The 17,819-nt window shown below is 51.9% G+C and overlaps 1 protein-coding gene and 1 pseudogene across 1 annotated transcript in view; both read left to right on the forward strand.

The window, feature by feature from the left end:
- Window positions 1-6,152, forward strand: part of LOC135515546 (serine/threonine-protein kinase B-raf-like) — a 44,399-nt gene extending 38,247 nt beyond the window's left edge. The window contains exons 2-5 of the mRNA XM_064939163.1: window positions 787-833; window positions 3,361-3,479; window positions 5,708-5,839; window positions 6,108-6,152. Of these exons, the coding sequence (XP_064795235.1) occupies window positions 787-833; window positions 3,361-3,479; window positions 5,708-5,839; window positions 6,108-6,152 (343 nt within the window). The remainder of the gene's footprint in view (window positions 1-786; window positions 834-3,360; window positions 3,480-5,707; window positions 5,840-6,107) is intronic.
- The window catches only part of LOC135515548 (serine/threonine-protein kinase B-raf-like), a 306,564-nt pseudogene extending 289,336 nt beyond the window's left edge, over window positions 1-17,228 (forward strand).
- The last annotated feature ends 591 nt before the right edge of the window (window positions 17,229-17,819 follow it).

Genomic DNA, 17,819 nt, shown 5'->3' on the forward strand with positions numbered 1-17,819 from the left:
AGACAGACTGGTACAGTGGAGGTTAGGAGACTTAACACTGACAGACTGGTACAGTGGAGGTTAGGAGAGGCTTAACGTGGACAGACTGGTACAGTGGAGTTAGGAGAGGCTTAACACAGACAGACTGGTACAGTGGAGGTTAGGAGAGGCTTAACGTGGACAGACTGGTACAGTGGAGGTTAGGAGAGGCTTAATGTGGACAGACTGGTACAGTGGAGGTTAGGAGAGGCTTAACACAGACAGACTGGTACAGTGGAGGTTAGGAGAGGCTTAACACTGGCAGACTGGTACAGTGGAGGTTAGGAGAGGCTTAACACAGACAGACTGGTACAGTGGAGGTTAGGAGAGGCTTAACACAGACAGACTGGTACAGTGGATGTTAGGAGAGTCTTAACACTGGGACTGTAAATATGTCTAGTGTACCAGTGTTCATTGATTACTAACTAACCTGGGACTCTAAATATGTCTAGTGTACCAGTGTTCATTGATTACTAACTAACCTGGGACTGTAAATATGTCTAGTGTACCAGTGTTTATTGATACTAACTAACCTGGGACTGTAAATATGTCTAGTGTACCAGTGTTCATTGATTACTAACTAACCTGGGACTGTAAATATGTCTAGTGTACCAGTGTTTATTGATTACTAACTAACCTGGGACTGTAAATATGTCTAGTGTACCAGTGTTCATTGATTACTAACTAACCTGGGACTCTAAATATGTCTAGTGTACCAGTGTTTATTGATACTAACTAACCTGGGATTGTTGTGGTTTTCCTCCCTAGTTACCTGCACGCCAAATCCATCATCCACAGAGACCTGAAGAGCAACAGTATCCTCTCCTGACCCCTGACCTTTCACCTTTTCCCCAAGAAGCAACTTTCACAGTCTGTCTGACCTTTGACCCATTCTATAAGGAAGGCAGTCATAATCACCTTCTCTCCGTTGTGTCACCTCATCAACATGTCATCGATAGGACATAGTCTTTGTGTTCAGATCTGTTTTTACATGGTAGTCATTTAGCAGGGGCTGTTATTCAGAGGGACCTACAGTTAGTGCCTCCATCTTCAGGTGAACGAGGTGAGACCAAGACCAGTGTCGGTGCAAGAAAGGCAAGGGTGTTAGTTGATGAATTGGCATGGACAGCTACCAGCAGATACATCCATTGTTCTCTGTTTTTAAAGCTGTTTGGTCCTACAGGAATCTCCCGGACTGAGTCCCCCTCTCCCCCGGACTGAGTTCCCCCTCTCCCCGGATTGAGTCCCCCTCTCCCCCGGACTGAGTCCCCCTCTCCCCGGGACTGGTCCCCCCTCTCCCCCGGACTGAGTCCCCCTCTCCCCCGGACTGAGTCCCCCTCTCCCCCGGACTGAGTCCCCCTCTCCCCAGACTGAGTCCCCCTCTCCCCCAGACTGAGTCCCCCTCTCCCCCAGACTGAGTCCCCCTCTCCCCCGGACTGAGTCCCCCTCTCCCCCAGACTGAGTCCCCCTCTCCCCCGGACTGAGTCCCCCTCTCCCCCGGACTGAGTCCCCCTCTCCCCCGGACTGAGTCCCCCTCTCCCCCGGACTGAGTCCCCCTCTCCCCAGACTGAGTCCCCCTCTCCCCCGGACTGAGTCCCCCTCTCCTCCCGGACTGGGTCCCCCTCTCCCCAGACTGAGTCCCCCTCTCCCCCAGACTGAGTCCCCCTCTCCCCCAGACTGAGTCCCCCTCTCCCCCGGACTGAGTCCCCCCTCTCCCCCAGACTGAGTCCCCCTCTCCCCGGGACTGAGTCCCCCTCTCCCCCGGACTGAGTCCCCCTCTCCCCCGGACTGAGTCCCCCTCTCCCCCGGACTGAGTCCCCCTCTCCCCGGACTGAGTCCCCCACTCTCCCCGGACTGAGTCCCCCTCTCCCCCGGACTGAGTCCCCCTCTCCCCCGGACTGAGTCCCCCCTCTCCCCCGGACTGAGTCCCCCTCTCCCCGTGCTGAGTACCCCCCCGTACTGAGTTCCTCCCCCTCTCCCCCGTACTGAGTTCCTCCCCCTCTCCCCGTACTGAGTTCCTCCCCCTCTCCCCAGACTGAGGTCCCCCTCCTCCCCCCGTACTGAGTTCTCCCCTCCCCGTACTGAGTACCCCCCCGTACTGAGTTCCTCCCCCTCTCCCCAGACTGAGTCCCCCCACTCTCCCCGTACTGAGTACCCCCCACTGAGTTCCCCCCTCTCCCCCCGTGCCTGAGTTCCTCCCCCTCTCCCCCATACTGAGTTCCTCTCCCTCTCCCCGTACTGAGTTCCTCCCCCCTCTCCCCCATACTGAGTTCCTCTCCCTCTCCCCGTACTGAGTTCCCCCCCTCTCCCCCGTACTGAGTTCCTCCCCCCTCTCCCCCCCATACTGAGTTCCTCCCCCCTCTCCCCCATACTGAGTTCCTCTCCCTCTCCCCCGTACTGAGTTCCTCCCCCCTCTCCCCCCATACTGAGTTCCCCCCCTCTCCCCCGTACTGAGTTCCTCCCCCTCTCCCCCCATACTGAGTTCCTCTCCCTCTCCCCCGTACTGAGTTCCTCCCCCCCTCTCCCCCATACTGAGTTCCCCCCTCTCCCCCGTGCTGAGTTCCTCCCCCCTCTCCCCCATACTGAGTTCCTCTCCCTCTCCCCCGTACTGAGTTCCTCCCCCTCTCCCCCATACTGAGTTCCTCTCCCTCTCCCCGTACTGAGTTCCCCCCTCTCCCCAGACTGAGTTCCTCTCCCCCCTCCCCCGTACTGAGTACCCCCCGTACTGAGTTCCCCCCCCCTCTCCCCCGTACTGAGTTCCCCCCCTCCCCCGTACTGAGCTCTCCTTCTCCTCCCCGTACTGAGCTCTCCTTCTCCTCCCCGTACTGAGCTCTCCTTCTCCTCCCCATACTGAGCTCTCCTTCTCCTCCCCGTACTGAGCTCTCCTTCTCCTCCCCGTACTGAGCTCTCCTTCTCCTCCCCGTACTGAGCTCTCCTTCTCCTCCCCGTACTGAGCTCTCCTTCTCCTCCCGTACTGAGCTCTCCTTCTCCCTCCCCAGACTGAGATCTCCTTCTCCTCCCCGTACTGAGCTCTCCTTCTCCTCCCCGTACTGAGCTCTCCTTCTCCTCCCCGTACTGAGCTCTCCTTCTCCTCCCGTACTGAGTCCCCCCACTCTCCCCGTACTGAGTTCCTCCCCCCTGTCCCCCATACTGAGCTCTCCTTCTCCTCCCCAGACTGAGCTCTCCTTCTCCTCCCTGTACTGAGCTCTCCTTCTCCTCCCCGTACTGAGCTCTCCTTCTCCTCCCGTACTGAGCTCTCCTTCTCCTCCCCGTACTGAGCTCTCCTTCTCCTCCCCAAACTGAGCTCCCCTAGCTTTCTGTTCCTTAACCCTCTCCTCCCAGACATCTTCCTACACGAGGACCTCACCGTGAAGATAGGAGACTTCGGCCTGGCCACAGTGAAGTCACGCTGGAGCGGCTCCCACCAGTTTGAACAGCTCTCTGGCTCCATCCTGTGGATGGTGAGTGATACTGCAGGGATTAAGAGGAGAACCTGAATACATTTACATTTAAGTCATTTAGCAGACGCTCTTATCCAGAGCGACTTACAAATTGGACTAAACAATAGATAGACTAAACAACCTGCAAGAGAAATTCAATCTACATTATTCTACATTACTAGAATTCAATCTACATTACTAGAATTCAATCTACATTACTAGAATTCAATCTACATAATTGGAATTCAATCTACATTATTAGAATTCAATCTAGGGAAAGGGGGATACCTAGTCAGTTGTCCAACTGAAGTGTGTCTTCCTCATTTAACCCTCTGAATCAGAGAGGTGGGGGGGGCTGCCTTAGTCAACATCCTGTTCATACCCCACCCCCACCCTGTTCATTTAACCCTCAGAATCAGAGGTGGGGGCGGGGCTGCCTTAGTCAACATCCACGTCTTCGGCGCCTGGGGAACAGTGGGTTAACTGCCTTGCTCAGGGCCCGGGGAACAGTGGGTTAACAACCCAGGTTAACAACCCACTGTTCCCGGGCCCTGAGCAAGGTAGCTAACCCCACTGTTCCCAGGCCCTGAACAAGGTAGTTAACCCACTGTTCCCCAGGCCCTGAGCAAGGCAGTTAACCCACTGTTCCCGGGCCCTGAGCAAGGTAAACTGCCTTGCTCAGTGCCAGGGAACAGTGGGTTAACTGCCTTGCTCAGGGGCAGAAAAACAGATTTCTTTACCAGATTTCTTTACCAGCTCGGGATTCCTTACGGTTACTGGCCCAACACTCTAACCAAATTAATCTACGTTATTACTACCTGCTGGTAACTGACCCAACGCTCTAACCACATTAATCTATGTTATCAGAATGTAATCTACGTTATCAGAATGTGTAATCTACGTTATCAGAATGTGTAATCTACGTTATCAGAATGTGTAATCTACGTTATCAGAATGTGTAATCTACGTTATCAGAATGTGTAATCTACGTTATTAGAATGTGTAATCTACGTTATTAGAATGTGTAATCTACGTTATCAGAATGTGTAATCTACGTTAGAATTCAATCGACATTATTCAACATTATTGGAATGTAATCTACGTTATCAGAATGTGTAATCTACGTTATCAGAATGTGTAATCTACGTTATCAGAATGTGTAATCTACGTTATCAGAATGTATAATGTTCGTTATCAGAATGTGTAATCTACGTTATCAGAATGTGTAATCTACGTTATCAGAATATGTAATCTACGTTATTAGAATGTATAATACGTTATTAGAATGTGTAATCTACGTTATCAGAATGTGTAATCTACGTTATTAGAATGTATAATCTCGTTATTAGAATGTGTAATCTCGTTATCAGAATGTGTAATCTACGTTATTAGAATGTATAATCTACGTTATTAGAATGTGTAATCTACGTTATCAGAATGTATAATCTACGTTATTAGAATGTATAATCTACGTTATTAGAATGTATAATCTACGTTATTAGAATGTGTAATCTACGTTATCAGAATATGTAATCTACGTTAGAATTCAATCGACATTATTCAACATTATTAGAATGTAATCTACGTTATCAGAATGTGTAATCTACGTTATCAGAATGTGTAATCTACGTTATCAGAATGTGTAATCTACGTTGTCAGAATGTAATCTACGTTATCAGAATGTGTAATCTACGTTATCAGAATGTGTAATCTACGTTATCAGAATGTAATCTACGTTGTCAGAATGTAATCTACGTTATCAGAATGTAATCTACGTTGTCAGAATGTGTAATCTACGTTATCAGAATGTGTAATCTCGTTATTAGAATGTGTAATCTACGTTATTAGAATGTAATCTACGTTATCAGAATGTAATCTACGTTTTCAGAATGTGTAATCTACGTTATTAGAATGTGTAATCTACTGGGGCAGGGTAGCCTAGTGGTTAGAGCAATGGACTACTAGCGATGGACTAGTAACCGGAGGTTGCAAGTTCAAACCCCTGAGCTGACAAGGTACAAATCTGTCGTTCTGCCCCTGAACAAGGCAGTTAACCCACTGTTCTTAGGCCGTCATTGAAAATAAGAATTTGTTCTTAACTGACTTGCCTGGTTAAATAAAGGTACAATTTTTTTTACAAATTGTCAGTGTACTTCTTCACTTGACTGTAATTGATCCCGACCCTGCCCAATGAAGGCTGTATATCTTGGTAAAAACCGTGTGACTCTGCTGTCCCCGTCTGCCTGTAGGCCCCAGAGGTCATCCGTCTGCAGGATAAGAACCCTTACAGCTTCCAGTCTGACGTCTACGCCTTCGGGATAGTTCTCTATGAGTTGATGTCTGGGGCCTTGCCCTACTCCAACATCAATAACAGAGACCAGGTAGATATCTCTCCTGTTTAATATACATTTATAATGTTCTCTAGGAGTTGATGTCTGGGGTCCTGTCCTACCTGAGCAAGGTCTCCTACCCTGACCTCTGACCCTGTACCTCTCCCCTCTAGATAATCTTCATGGTGGGTCGGGATACCTGTCTCCTGACCTCTGACCTCCTAACCCTCTACCTCTCTCCTCTAGATAATCTTCATGGTGGGTCGGGTATGCCTGTCTCCTGACCTCTGACCTCTAACCCTCTACCTCTCTCCTCTAGATAATCTTCATGGTGGGTCGGGGATACCTGTCTCCTGACCTCTGACCTCTAACCCTCCACCTCTCTCCTCTAGATAATCTTCATGGTGGGTAGGGATACCTGTCTCCTGACCTCTGACCTCTAACCCTCCACCTCTCTCCTCTAGATAATCTTCATGGTGGGTCGGGGATACCTGTCTCCTGACCTCTGACCTCTAACCCTCCACCTCTCTCCTCTAGATAATCTGCATGGTGGGTCGGGCCTACCTGTCTCCTGACCTCTGACCCCCACTCTCTCCCTCTAGATAATCTGCATGGTGGGTCGGGCCTACTCTGTCTCCTGACCTCTGACCTCTAACCCTCTACCTCTCTCCTCTAGATAATCTTCATGGTGGGTCGGGGATACCTGTCTCCTGACCTCTGACCTCTAACCCTCTACCTCTCTCCTCTAGATAATCTGCATGGTGGGTCGGGGATACCTGTCTCCTGACCTCTGACCTCTAAACCTCCACCACTCTCCTCTAGATAGTCTTCATGGTGGGTCGGGGATACTTGTCTCCTGACCTCTGACCTCTAACCCTCTACCTCTCTCCTCTAGATAATCTTCATGGTGGGTAGGGGCCATCTGTCTCCTTGACCTCTAACCCTCCATCCTCTCCCCTCCTAGATAATCTTCATGGTGGGTCGGGGATACCTGTCTCCTGACCTCTGACCTCTAACCCTCCACCTCTCTCCTCTAGATAATCTTCATGGTGGGTCGGGGATACCTGTCTCCTGACCTCTGACCTCTAACCCTCCACCTCTCTCCTCTAGATAATCTTCATGGTGGGTCGGGGCCATCTGTCTCCTGACCTCTAACCCTCCACCTCTCCCCTCTAGATAATCTTCATGGTGGGTCGGGGATACCTGTCTCCTGACCTCTGACCTCTAACCCTCCACCTCTCCCCTCTACATTTACATTTACATTTAAGTCATTTAGCAGACGCTCTTATCCAGAGCGACTTACAAATTGACACATGTGGAATTCACCTTCTGACATCCAGTGGAACACTGTCTCTAGATAATCTTCATGGTGGGTCGGGGATACCTGTCTCCTGACCTCTGACCTCTACCTCTCCCCTCTAGATAATCTTCATGGTGGGTCGGGGATACCTGTCTCTGACCTCAGTAAGGTGCGCTCAACTGTCCTAAAGCCATGAGGAGGCTGATGGCTGACTGTATGAAGAAGAAGAGAGGAACGGCCCCTATTCCCTCAGGTAACTATGGAGATGGAACCCCTATTCCCTCAGGTAACTATGGAGGACGGGACCCCTATTCCTTCAGGTAACGATGGAGACGGGACCCTATTCCCTCAGGTAATGATGGAGGACGGGACCCCTATTCCCTCAGGTAACGATGGAGGACGGAACCCCTATTCCCTCAGGTAACTATGGAGGACGGGACCCCTATTCCTTCAGGTAACGATGGAGACGGGACCCCTATTCCCTCAGGTAATGATGGAGGACGGGACCCCTATTCCCTCAGGTAACGATGGAGATGGGACCCCTATTCCCTCAGGTAACGATGTAGACGGGACTATTCCCTCAGGGATGGGACGGGACCCCTATTCCCTCAGGTAACGATGGAGGACGGGACCCCTATTCCCTCAGGTAACTATGGAGACGGGACCCTATTCCCTCAGGTAACGACGATGACAGGGACCCCTATTCCCTCAGGTAACGATGGAGGACGGGACCCCTATTCCCTCAGGTAACGATGGAGGGCGTGACCCTATTCCTCAGGTAACGATGGAGGACGTGACCCTATTCCCTCAGGTAACGTATGGAGTACGTGACCCTATTCCCTCAGGTAACTATGGACGCAGGACCCCTATTCCCTCAGGTAATGATGGAGGACGGGACCCCTATTCCCTCAGGTAACGATGGGAGGGCAGGACCCCTATTCCCTCAGGTAACTATGGAGACGGGACCCCTATTCCCTCAGGTAACGATGAGACGGAACCCTATTCCCTCAGGTAACGATGGAGATGGGACCCCTATTCCCTCAGGTAACTATGGAGGACGGGACCCCTATTCCCTCAGGTAACTATGGAGGACGGGGACCCTATTCCCTCAGGTAACTATGGAGGCGGGACCCCTATTCCCTCAGGTAACTATGGAGGGGCGGGACCCTATTCCCTCAGGTAATGATGGAGGACGGGGACCCCTATTCCCTCAGGTAACGACATGGAGGACGGGACCCCTATTCCCTCAGGTAACTGGAGACGGGACCCCTATTCCCCAGGTAACTATGGAGACTGGACCCCTATTCCCTCAGGTAACGATGGAGACGGGGACCCCTATTCCCTCAGGTAACTATGGAGGGCCGGGACCCCCTATTCCCTCAGGTAACTATGGAGACAGGACCCCTATTCCCTCAGGTAGCGATGGAGACGGAACTATTCCCTCAGGTAACGATGGAGATGGGACCCCTATTCCCTCAGGTAACTATGGAGGACGGGACCCCTATTCCCTCAGGTAACTATGGAGACGGGACCCTATTCCCTCAGGTAACTATGGAGACGGGACCCCTATTCCCTCAGGTAACTATGGAGGACGGGACTCCTATTCCCTCAGGTAACTATGGAGACGGGACCCCTATTCCCTCAGGTAACGATGGAGGACGGGACCCCCTATTCCCTCAGGTAATGATGGAGGACGGGACCCCTATTCCCTCAGGTAACGATGGAGACGGGACCCCTATTCCCTCAGTTAACTATGGAGGACGTGACCCTTATTCCCTCAGGTACGTGGAGGGCGGGACCCCTATTCCCTCAGGTAACGATGGAGGGCGGGACCCCTATTCCTCAGGTAACTATGGAGGACGGGACCCCTATTCCCTCAGGTAACTATGGAGACGGACCCATATTCCCTCAGGTAACGATGGAGGACGTGACCCCTATTCCCTCAGGTAACTATGGAGGACGGGACCCTTATTCCCTCAGGTAACGATGGAGGGCGGGACCCCTATTCCCTCAGGTAACTATGGAGGACGGGACCCCTATTCCCTCAGGTAACTATGGAGACTGGACCCCTATTCCCTCAGGTAACGATGGAGACGGGACCCCTATTCCCTCAGTTAACTATGGAGGACGGGACCCTATTCCCTCAGGTAACGATGGAGACGGGACCCCTATTCCCTCAGGTAACGATGGAGGACGGGACCCCTATTCCCTCAGGTAACTATGGAGACGGGTTCCCTCAGGACCCCTATTCCCTCAGGTAACTATGGAGACTGGACCCCTATTCCTCAGGTAACTATGGAGACTGGACCCCTATTCCCTCAGGTAACGATGGAGGCAGGACCCCTATTCCCTCAGGTAACTATGGAGGACGGGACCCCTATTCCCTCAGGTAACGATGGAAACGGGACCCCTATTCCCTCAGGTAACGATGGAGGGACGGGACCCCTATTCCCTCAGGTAACTATGGAGAGCGGGACCCCCTATTCCCTCAGGTAACTATGGAGACGGGACCCCTATTCCCTCAGGTATTGATGGAGGACGGGACCCCTATTCCCTCAGGTAACGATGGAGGACGGGACCCCTATTCCCTCCGGTAACTATGGAGACGGGACCCCTATTCCTCAGGTAATGATGGAGGACGGGACCCCTATTCCCTCAGGTAACGACGATGACGGGACCCCTATTCCCTCAGGTAACGACGGAGGACAGGACCCCTATTCCCTCCAGGTAACGATGGAGGACGGGGACCCCTATTCCCTCAGGTAACTATGGAGATGGGACCCCTATTCCCTCAGGTAACGATGAGGACGGGACCCCTATTCCCTCAGGTAACTATGGAGGACGGGACCCCTATTCCCTCAGGTAACGACGGGACCCCTATTCCCTCAGGTAACCACGGGACCCCTATTCCCTCAGGTAACGACGGAGACGGGACCCCTATTCCCTCAGGTAATGACGAACGGGACCCCTATTCCCTCATGTAACGATGGAGGACGGGACCCCTGTGCCTCCAGGTAACGATGGAGACGGGACCCCTATTCCCTCAGGTAACGATGGAGGACGGGACCCCTATTCCCTCAGGTAACGATGAAGGACGGGACCCCTATTCCCTCAGGTAACTATGGAACGGGACCCCTATTCCCTCAGGTATGGACGGACGGGACCCCTATTCCCTCAGGTAACTATGGGGCCCGGACCCCTATTCCCTCAGGTAACTATGAGACGGGACCCCTATTCCTCAGGTAACTGGAGACGGGACCCTATTCCCTCAGGTAACTATGGAGACGGGACCCCTATTCCCTCTGGTGATTATGGAGACGGGACCCCTATTCCCTCCGGTGACTATGGAAACGGGACCCCTATTCCCTCGGGTAACTATGGAGACGGGACCCCTATTCCCTCGGGTAACTATGGAGACGGGACCCCTATTCCTCCAGGTAACGATGGAGAACACTTCACTGTACATGCCAGGGGTTGAGCTGAATGTTTTAAAATGACCAAGACTATCCACCCCACCAAGATATTCACCCCACCAAGACTATCCACCCCACAAAGACTATCCACCCCACCAAGACTATCCACCCCACCAAGATATTCACCTCACCAGAAACCTCTTCCTGCTTATGAGGTTAAGGCTGGTAACCAGTGTGGGGACCGAGCCAGCCCTCCTTGGAGTTGTTTAACTTGTATGTATGAAGGAGAATGTGTTATTTCCACCACCAGGTGGCCTCCGAGTACTAGAAATACATTCACACTAACGTCTCACTGTGTTTTTAAAAGCTGCTGGAAAGCCCAGCTGAGGATCTGCTGACAGCCTCAATCTAAGATTCTCTGACTTGGCTGTCAGCTTTGTTCCTATTTGAGACGAGTGATTCGAGATAGGTGATTGGCTAGGGATGACCTATTAACCTCCTGTGTTTTCTTTTGATGTTGTGAGTGGTGATTTTTATTTTAACCTCTGACCTCCTCCGTCAGATCCTGGCGTCCATTGAGCTGCTGGCGCGTTCTTTACCCAAGATCCACCGCTCCGCGTCGGAACCCTCACTGAACCGAGCCGGGTTCCAGACGGAGGACTTCAGCCTGTACGCCTGCTCCTCCCCCAAAACCCCGATACAGGGGGGATACGGTGAGGGGCCACACACGCGCTGGGGGTCCTGTAGTTTCTCCATGTACAGAGAGTGTTGCTGCCATTTTTAAATGTGCTCACGTAACCATTCTGTGATCAATGATTTAGCCTGTTGCAATAATAGATAGGATTGTAACATAGACACAATAAGACTCATTTAGCACATCAGAACAGAACTGCTGTCTCTCTCCTCTCTCTCTCTTCCACACTGTACTGCTGTCTCTTCCTCTCTCTCTTCCACGTTGTACTGCTGTCTCTCTCCTCTCTCTCTCTTCCACGCTGTACTGCTGTCTCTCTCCTCTTTCTCTTCCACGCTGTACTGCTGTCTCTCTCCTCTCCTCTCTCTCTTCCATGCTGTACTGCTGTCTCTCCCTCTCTCTCTCTCTTCCACGCTGTACTGCTGTCTCTCTCCTCTCTCTCTCTTCCACGCTGTACTGCTGTCTCTCTCTCTCTCTCTTCCACGTTGTACTGCTGTCTCTCTCCTCTCTCTCTTCCACGCTGTACTGCTGTCTCTCTCCTCTTTCTCTTCCACGCTGTACTGCTGTCTCTCTCCTCTCCTCTCTCTCTTCCGCTGTACTGCTGTCTCTCTCCTCTCTCTCTCTTCCACGCTGTACTGCTCTCTCTCTCTCTCTCTCTTCCACGCTGTACTGCTGTCTCTCTCCTCTCTCTCTTCCACGCTGTACTGCTGTCTCTCTCCTCTCTCTCTTCCACGCTGTACTGCTGTCTCTCTCTTCCACGCTGTACTGCTGTCTCTCCTCTCTCTCTTCCATGCTGTACTGCTGTTTCTCTCTCTCTCTCTCTCACACTGTACTGCTGTCTCTCTCCTCTCTTCCACACTGTACTGCTGTCTCTCTCCTCTCTCTCTTCCACGCTGTACTGCTGTCTCTCTCTCTCTCTCTTCCACGCTGTACTGCTGTCTCTCTCCTCTCTCTCTTCCATGCTGTACTGCTGTTTCTCTCTCTCTCTTTCACACTGTACTGCTGTCTCTCTCCTCTCTCTTCCACACTGTACTGCTGTCTCTCTCCTCTCTCTCTTCCACGCTGTACTGCTGTCTCTCTCCTCTCTCTCTTCCACGCTGTACTGCTGTCTCTCTCCTCTCTCTCTTCCACGCTGTACTGCTGTCTCTCTCCTCTCTCTCTCTCTTCCACGCTGTACTGCTGTCTCTCTCCTCTCTCTCTCTTCCACGCTGTACTGCTGTCTCTCTCCTCTCTCTTCCACGCTGTACTGCTGTCTCTCTCCCTCTCTCTCTTCCACGCTGTACTGCTGTCTCTCTCCCTCTCTCTTCCACGCTGTACTGCTGTCTCTCTCTTCCACGCTGTACTGCTGTCTCTCCTCTCTCTCTTCCACGCTGTACTGCTGTCTCTCTCTCTCCCTCTTCCACGCTGTACTGCTGTCTTTCTCTCTCTCTCTTCCACGCTGTACTGCTGTCTCTCTCCTCTCTCTCTTCCACGCTGTACTGCTCTCTCTCTCTCTCTTCCACGCTGTACTGCTGTCTCTCTCTCTCTCTCTCTTCCACGCTGTACTGCTGTCTTCCTCTCTCTCTTCCACGCTGTACTGCTGTCTCTCTCCTCTCTCTCTTCCACGCTGTACTGCTGTCTCTCTCCTCTCTCTCTCTTCCACGCTGTACTGCTGTCTCTCTCTCTCTCTCTCTTCCACGCTGTACTGCTGTCTCTCTCCTCTCCCTCTTCCACGCTGTACTGCTGTCTCTCTCCTCTCTCTCTCTTCCACGCTGTACTGCTGTCTCTCTCCTCTCTCTCTCTTCCACGCTGTACTGCTGTCTCTCCTCCTCTCTCTCTCTTCCACGCTGTACTGCTGTCTCTCCTCTCTCTCTTCTACGCTGTACTGCTGTCTCTCTTCCAAGCTGTACTGCTGTCTCTCTCTTCCACACTGTACTGCTGTCTCTCTCTCTCTCTCTCTTCCACGCTGTACTGCCTTCTCTCTCCTCTCTCTCTCTTCCACGCTGTACTGCTGTCTCTCCTCTCTCTCTCTTCCACGCTGTACTGCCTCTCTCTCTCTCTCTCTTCCACACTGTACTGCTGTCTCTCTCCTCTCTCTCTTCCATGCTGTACTGCTGTCTCTCTCTCTCTCTCTCTTCCATGCTCTACTGCTGTCTCTCTCCTCTCTCTCTTCCACGCTGTACTGCTGTCTCTCTCTCCTCTCTCTCTCTTCCACGCTGTACTGCTGTCTTTCTCCCTCTCTCTCTTCCACGCTGTACTGCTGTCTCTCTCCTCTCTCTTCCACGCTGTACTGCTGTCTCTCTCTCTCTCTCTCTTCCACGCTGTACTGCTGTCTCTCTCCTCTCTCTTCCACGCTGTACTGCTGTCTCTCTCTTCCACACTGTACTGCTGTCTCTCTCTCTCTCTCTCTTCCACGCTGTACTGTCTTCTCTCTTCTCTCTCTCTTCCACACTGTACTGCTGTCTCTCTCTCTCTCTCTCTTCCACGCTGTACTGCTGTCTCTCTCCTCTCTCTCTTCCACGCTGTACTGCTGTCTCTCTCCTCTCTCTCTTCCACGCTGTACTGCTGTCTCTCTCCTCTCTCTTCCACGCTGTACTGCTGTCTCTCTCCTCTCTCTCTCTCTTCCACGCTGTACTGCTGTCTCTCTCTCTCTCTCTTCCACGCTGTACTGCTGTCTCTCTCCTATCTCTCTCTCTTCCACGCTGTACTGCTGTCTCTCTCCTCTCCTATTCCACGCTGTACTGCTGTCTCTCTTCCACGCTGTACTGCTGTCTCTCTCTCCTCTCTCTCTTCCACGCTGTACTGCTGTCTCTCTCTTCCACGCTGTACTGCTGTCTCTCTCCTCTCTCTCTTCCACGCTGTACTGCTGTCTCTCTCTTCCACGCTGTACTGCTGTCTCTCTCTCTCTTCCACGCTGTACTGCTGTCTCTCTCCTCTCTCTTCCACGCTGTACTGCTGTCTCTCTCCTCTCTCTCTTCCACGCTGTACTGCTGTCTCTCTCCTCTCTCTCTTCCACGCTGTACTGCTGTCTCTCTCCTCTCTCTCTCTTCCACGCTGTACTGCTGTCTCTCTCCTCTCTCTTCCACGCTGTACTGCTGTCTCTCCTCTCTCTCTCTTCCACGCTGTACTGCTGTCTCTCTCTCTCTCTCTCTTCCACGCTGTACTGCTGTCTCTCTTCCACGCTGTACTGCTGTCTCTCCTCTCTCTCTTCCACGCTGTACTGCTGTCTCTCTCCTCTCCCTCTTCCACGCTGTACTGCTGTCTTTCTCTCTCTCTCTTCCACGCTGTACTGCTGTCTCTCTCCTCTCTCTCTTCCACGCTGTACTGCTCTCTCTCCCTCTCTCTTCCACGCTGTACTGCTGTCTCTCTCCTCTCTCTCTTCCACGCTGTACTGCTGTCTCTCTCTCTCTCTCTTCCACGCTGTACTGCTGTCTCTCTCCTCTCTCTCTTCCACGCTGTACTGCTGTCTCTCTCCCTCTCTCTCTCTTCCACGCTGTACTGCTGTCTCTCTCCTCTCTCTCTCTCTTCCACGCTGTACTGCTGTCTCTCTCCTCTCCCCCTCTTCCACGCTGTACTGCTGTCTCTCTCCTCTCTCTCTTCCACGCTGTACTGCTGTCTCTCTCCTCTCTCTCTCTTCCACGCTGTACTGCTGTCTCTCTCTCTCTCTCTCTTCCACGCTGTACTGCTGTCTCTCCTCTCTCTCTTCTACGCTGTACTGCTGTCTCTCTTCCAAGCTGTACTGCTGTCTCTCTCTTCCACACTGTACTGCTGTCTCTCTCTCCTCTCTCTCTTCCACGCTGTACTGCCTCTCTCCTCTCTCTCTCTTCCACGCTGTACTGCTGTCTCTCCTCTCTCTCTCTTCCACGCTGTACTGCCTTCTCTCTCTCTCTCTTCCACACTGTACTGCTGTCTCTCCTCTCTCTCTCTTCCACACTGTACTGCTGTCTCTCTCTCTCTCTCTCTTCCACGCTGTACTGCTGTCTCTCTCCTCTCTCTCTTCCATGCTCTACTGCTGTCTCTCTCCTCTCTCTCTTCCACGCTGTACTGCTGTCTCTCTCTCCTCTCTCTCTCTTCCACGCTGTACTGCTGTCTTTCTCCTCTCTCTCTTCCACGCTGTACTGCTGTCTCTCTCCTCTCTCTCTTCCACGCTGTACTGCTGTCTCTCTCCTCTCTCTCTCTTCCACGCTGTACTGCTGTCTCTCTCCTCTCTCTTCCACGCTGTACTGCTGTCTCTCTCTTCCACACTGTACTGCTGTCTCTCTCCTCTCTCTCTCTTCCACGCTGTACTGTCTTCTCTCCTCTCTCTCTCCACACTGTACTGCTGTCTCTCCTCTCCTCTCTCTTCCACGCTGTACTGCTGTCTCTCTCTCTCTCTCTCTTCCACGCTGTACTGCTGTCTCTCTCCTCTCTCTCTTCCACGCTGTACTGCTGTCTCTCTCCTCTCTCTTCCACGCTGTACTGCTGTCTCTCTCCCTCTCTCTCTCTTCCACGCTGTACTGCTGTCTCTCCTCTCTCTTCCACGCTGTACTGCTGTCTCTCTCCTATCTCTCTCTCTTCCACGCTGTACTGCTGTCTCTCTCCTCTCCTCTTCCACGCTGTACTGCTGTCTCTCTTCCACGCTGTACTGCTGTCTCTCTCTCTCTCTCTTCCACGCTGTACTGCTGTCTCTCTCTTCCACGCTGTACTGCTGTCTCTCTCTCTCTCTTCCACGCTGTACTGCTGTCTCTCTCTTCCACGCTGTACTGCTGTCTCTCTCTCTCTTCCACGCTGTACTGCTGTCTCTCTCCTCTCTCTCTCTCTTCCACGCTGTACTGCTGTCTCTCTCCTCTCTCTCTTCCACGCTGTACTGCTGTCTCTCTCCTCTCTCTCTTCCACGCTGTACTGCTGTCTCTCTCTTCCATGCTGTACTGCTGTCTCTCCTCTCTCTTCCACGCTGTACTGCTGTCTCTCTCATCTCTCTCTCTTCCATGCTGTACTGCTGTCTCTCTCTCTCTCTCTTCCACGCTGTACTGCTGTCTCTCTTCCACGCTGTACTGCTCTCTCTCTCTCTTCCACGCTGTACTGCTGTCTCTCTCCTCTCCCTCTTCCACGCTGTACTGCTGTCTCTCTTCCACGCTGTACTGCTGTCTCTCTCCTCTCCCTCTTCCACGCTGTACTGCTGTCTCTCTCCTCTCTCTCTTCCACGCTGTACTGCTGTCTCTCTCTTCCACGCTGTACTGCTGTCTCTCTCTCTCTCTCTCTTCCACGCTGTACTGCTGTCTCTCTCTCCTCTCTTCCAACCTGATCTTCTCTCTCTGCTCTTCATTCCAGGGGAGTTTTCAGCGTTTAAATAAGATGCTGATCCAGATTCCACCAGTTCAGCCAGTCCGTCCCTCGTCACTCTTCAACAAGTCTTGTGTTCCTGCGGTGGATTACTTCATCCATTTAACCAAAAACCGACATCCTAGTCTCAAAAGAACGTGCTGTTTTCTACTTTCCACACCTGAAGAGACAGACAGACAGCCTCTTCCTCTCTCCGCTCCACGTCTCAGGAGCTCTACAGATGAGATCTCCGCTGGGGAATCACCACATCGGGGGAAAACTACCAAAATCTGATTTTAGAACCAAGGAAAAGAAAAGTTGAATGACACACAACCAGATACACAAATTGAAGACACACTGAAGAAACCAAACCAGAGGAAGAAGAGAAAACTGTAAAAGGAGAGAACAGCACTTCTTGATTGTAGGACTGATGAAGGAGGAATATAACTGTTGAGAGCACCAGGACAGGATTGGGGTTAGGGGTCCAGAGAGGTTAGAGGTCGATGGGTTTGGGCAGCACACGCCTTCTCACTCCCCTCCATGAGCTACAGGCACAGGAAACCACACTTCTTTCCTGGCTGCTCATTGGTTACCCGAGATGAAGGGGCCAGGTCTGAGCCAATCGCTGATAAGCTGGATTTCCCAGGGGTGGAGTTGACCCTGTGGGAAGAGGACTTGAAAGAATTTATTTATTTGAAGGAAAAAAATCCCCAGTTCTTGTTTGTTTTGGGATTTTAAGGATATGGGGGGTGCTGTTCTGAGCTTTTTGTTCTTCTTGTTTTTGTTGACGAGATTGTTGATGTTTTTACTGTCACTACAAAGCATTCCTACCCGGTGATAGGTCACACACGAATACGCTCGACTCAAGCTTCACTGAAAGGACAGCGATTCTGAGACTGTCCCCTCAGCGCTCTCTCTCACAGATCTGTCCATTTTCCAATGAAGGATGCTTTCGCACATTTTTTCCAGACTCCGGGATCTTGTCTTTGTCGTTTCGCTCACAGCAGAACTCTATGTTAACCCCTTGTTTGGATCATTTTGATTAGTTTATGTGGAGTTGACCGGAAAAACGCCAACATCCGCTTTTTCAGGGATACACAGCGTGTTCGACCTAACTTCCGTTTCCCCTGAAAACCAGAAGTGGGGAACTTCGCTCGCTACGTCAGCGCCACAAAGAGCCTTTTGACGTCAGCCGAGGACCGTTGGTTTGGAAGGGACAACAACCGGTCTGTTAGAAAAAGAAACTGTGTGAATCTAAGATGGCCGCCGCCAGTGCCTCTTCAGACTTGGTGTTTTGACTTGATGTTTTGAGGGGGAGGTGGGGGAAAGAGCCCGATCACAATCCTC

Source organism: Oncorhynchus masou, chromosome 27 (assembly GCF_036934945.1).
Source record: "Oncorhynchus masou masou isolate Uvic2021 chromosome 27, UVic_Omas_1.1, whole genome shotgun sequence".
In the NCBI taxonomy this organism is placed as follows: Eukaryota; Metazoa; Chordata; class Actinopteri; order Salmoniformes; family Salmonidae; genus Oncorhynchus; species Oncorhynchus masou.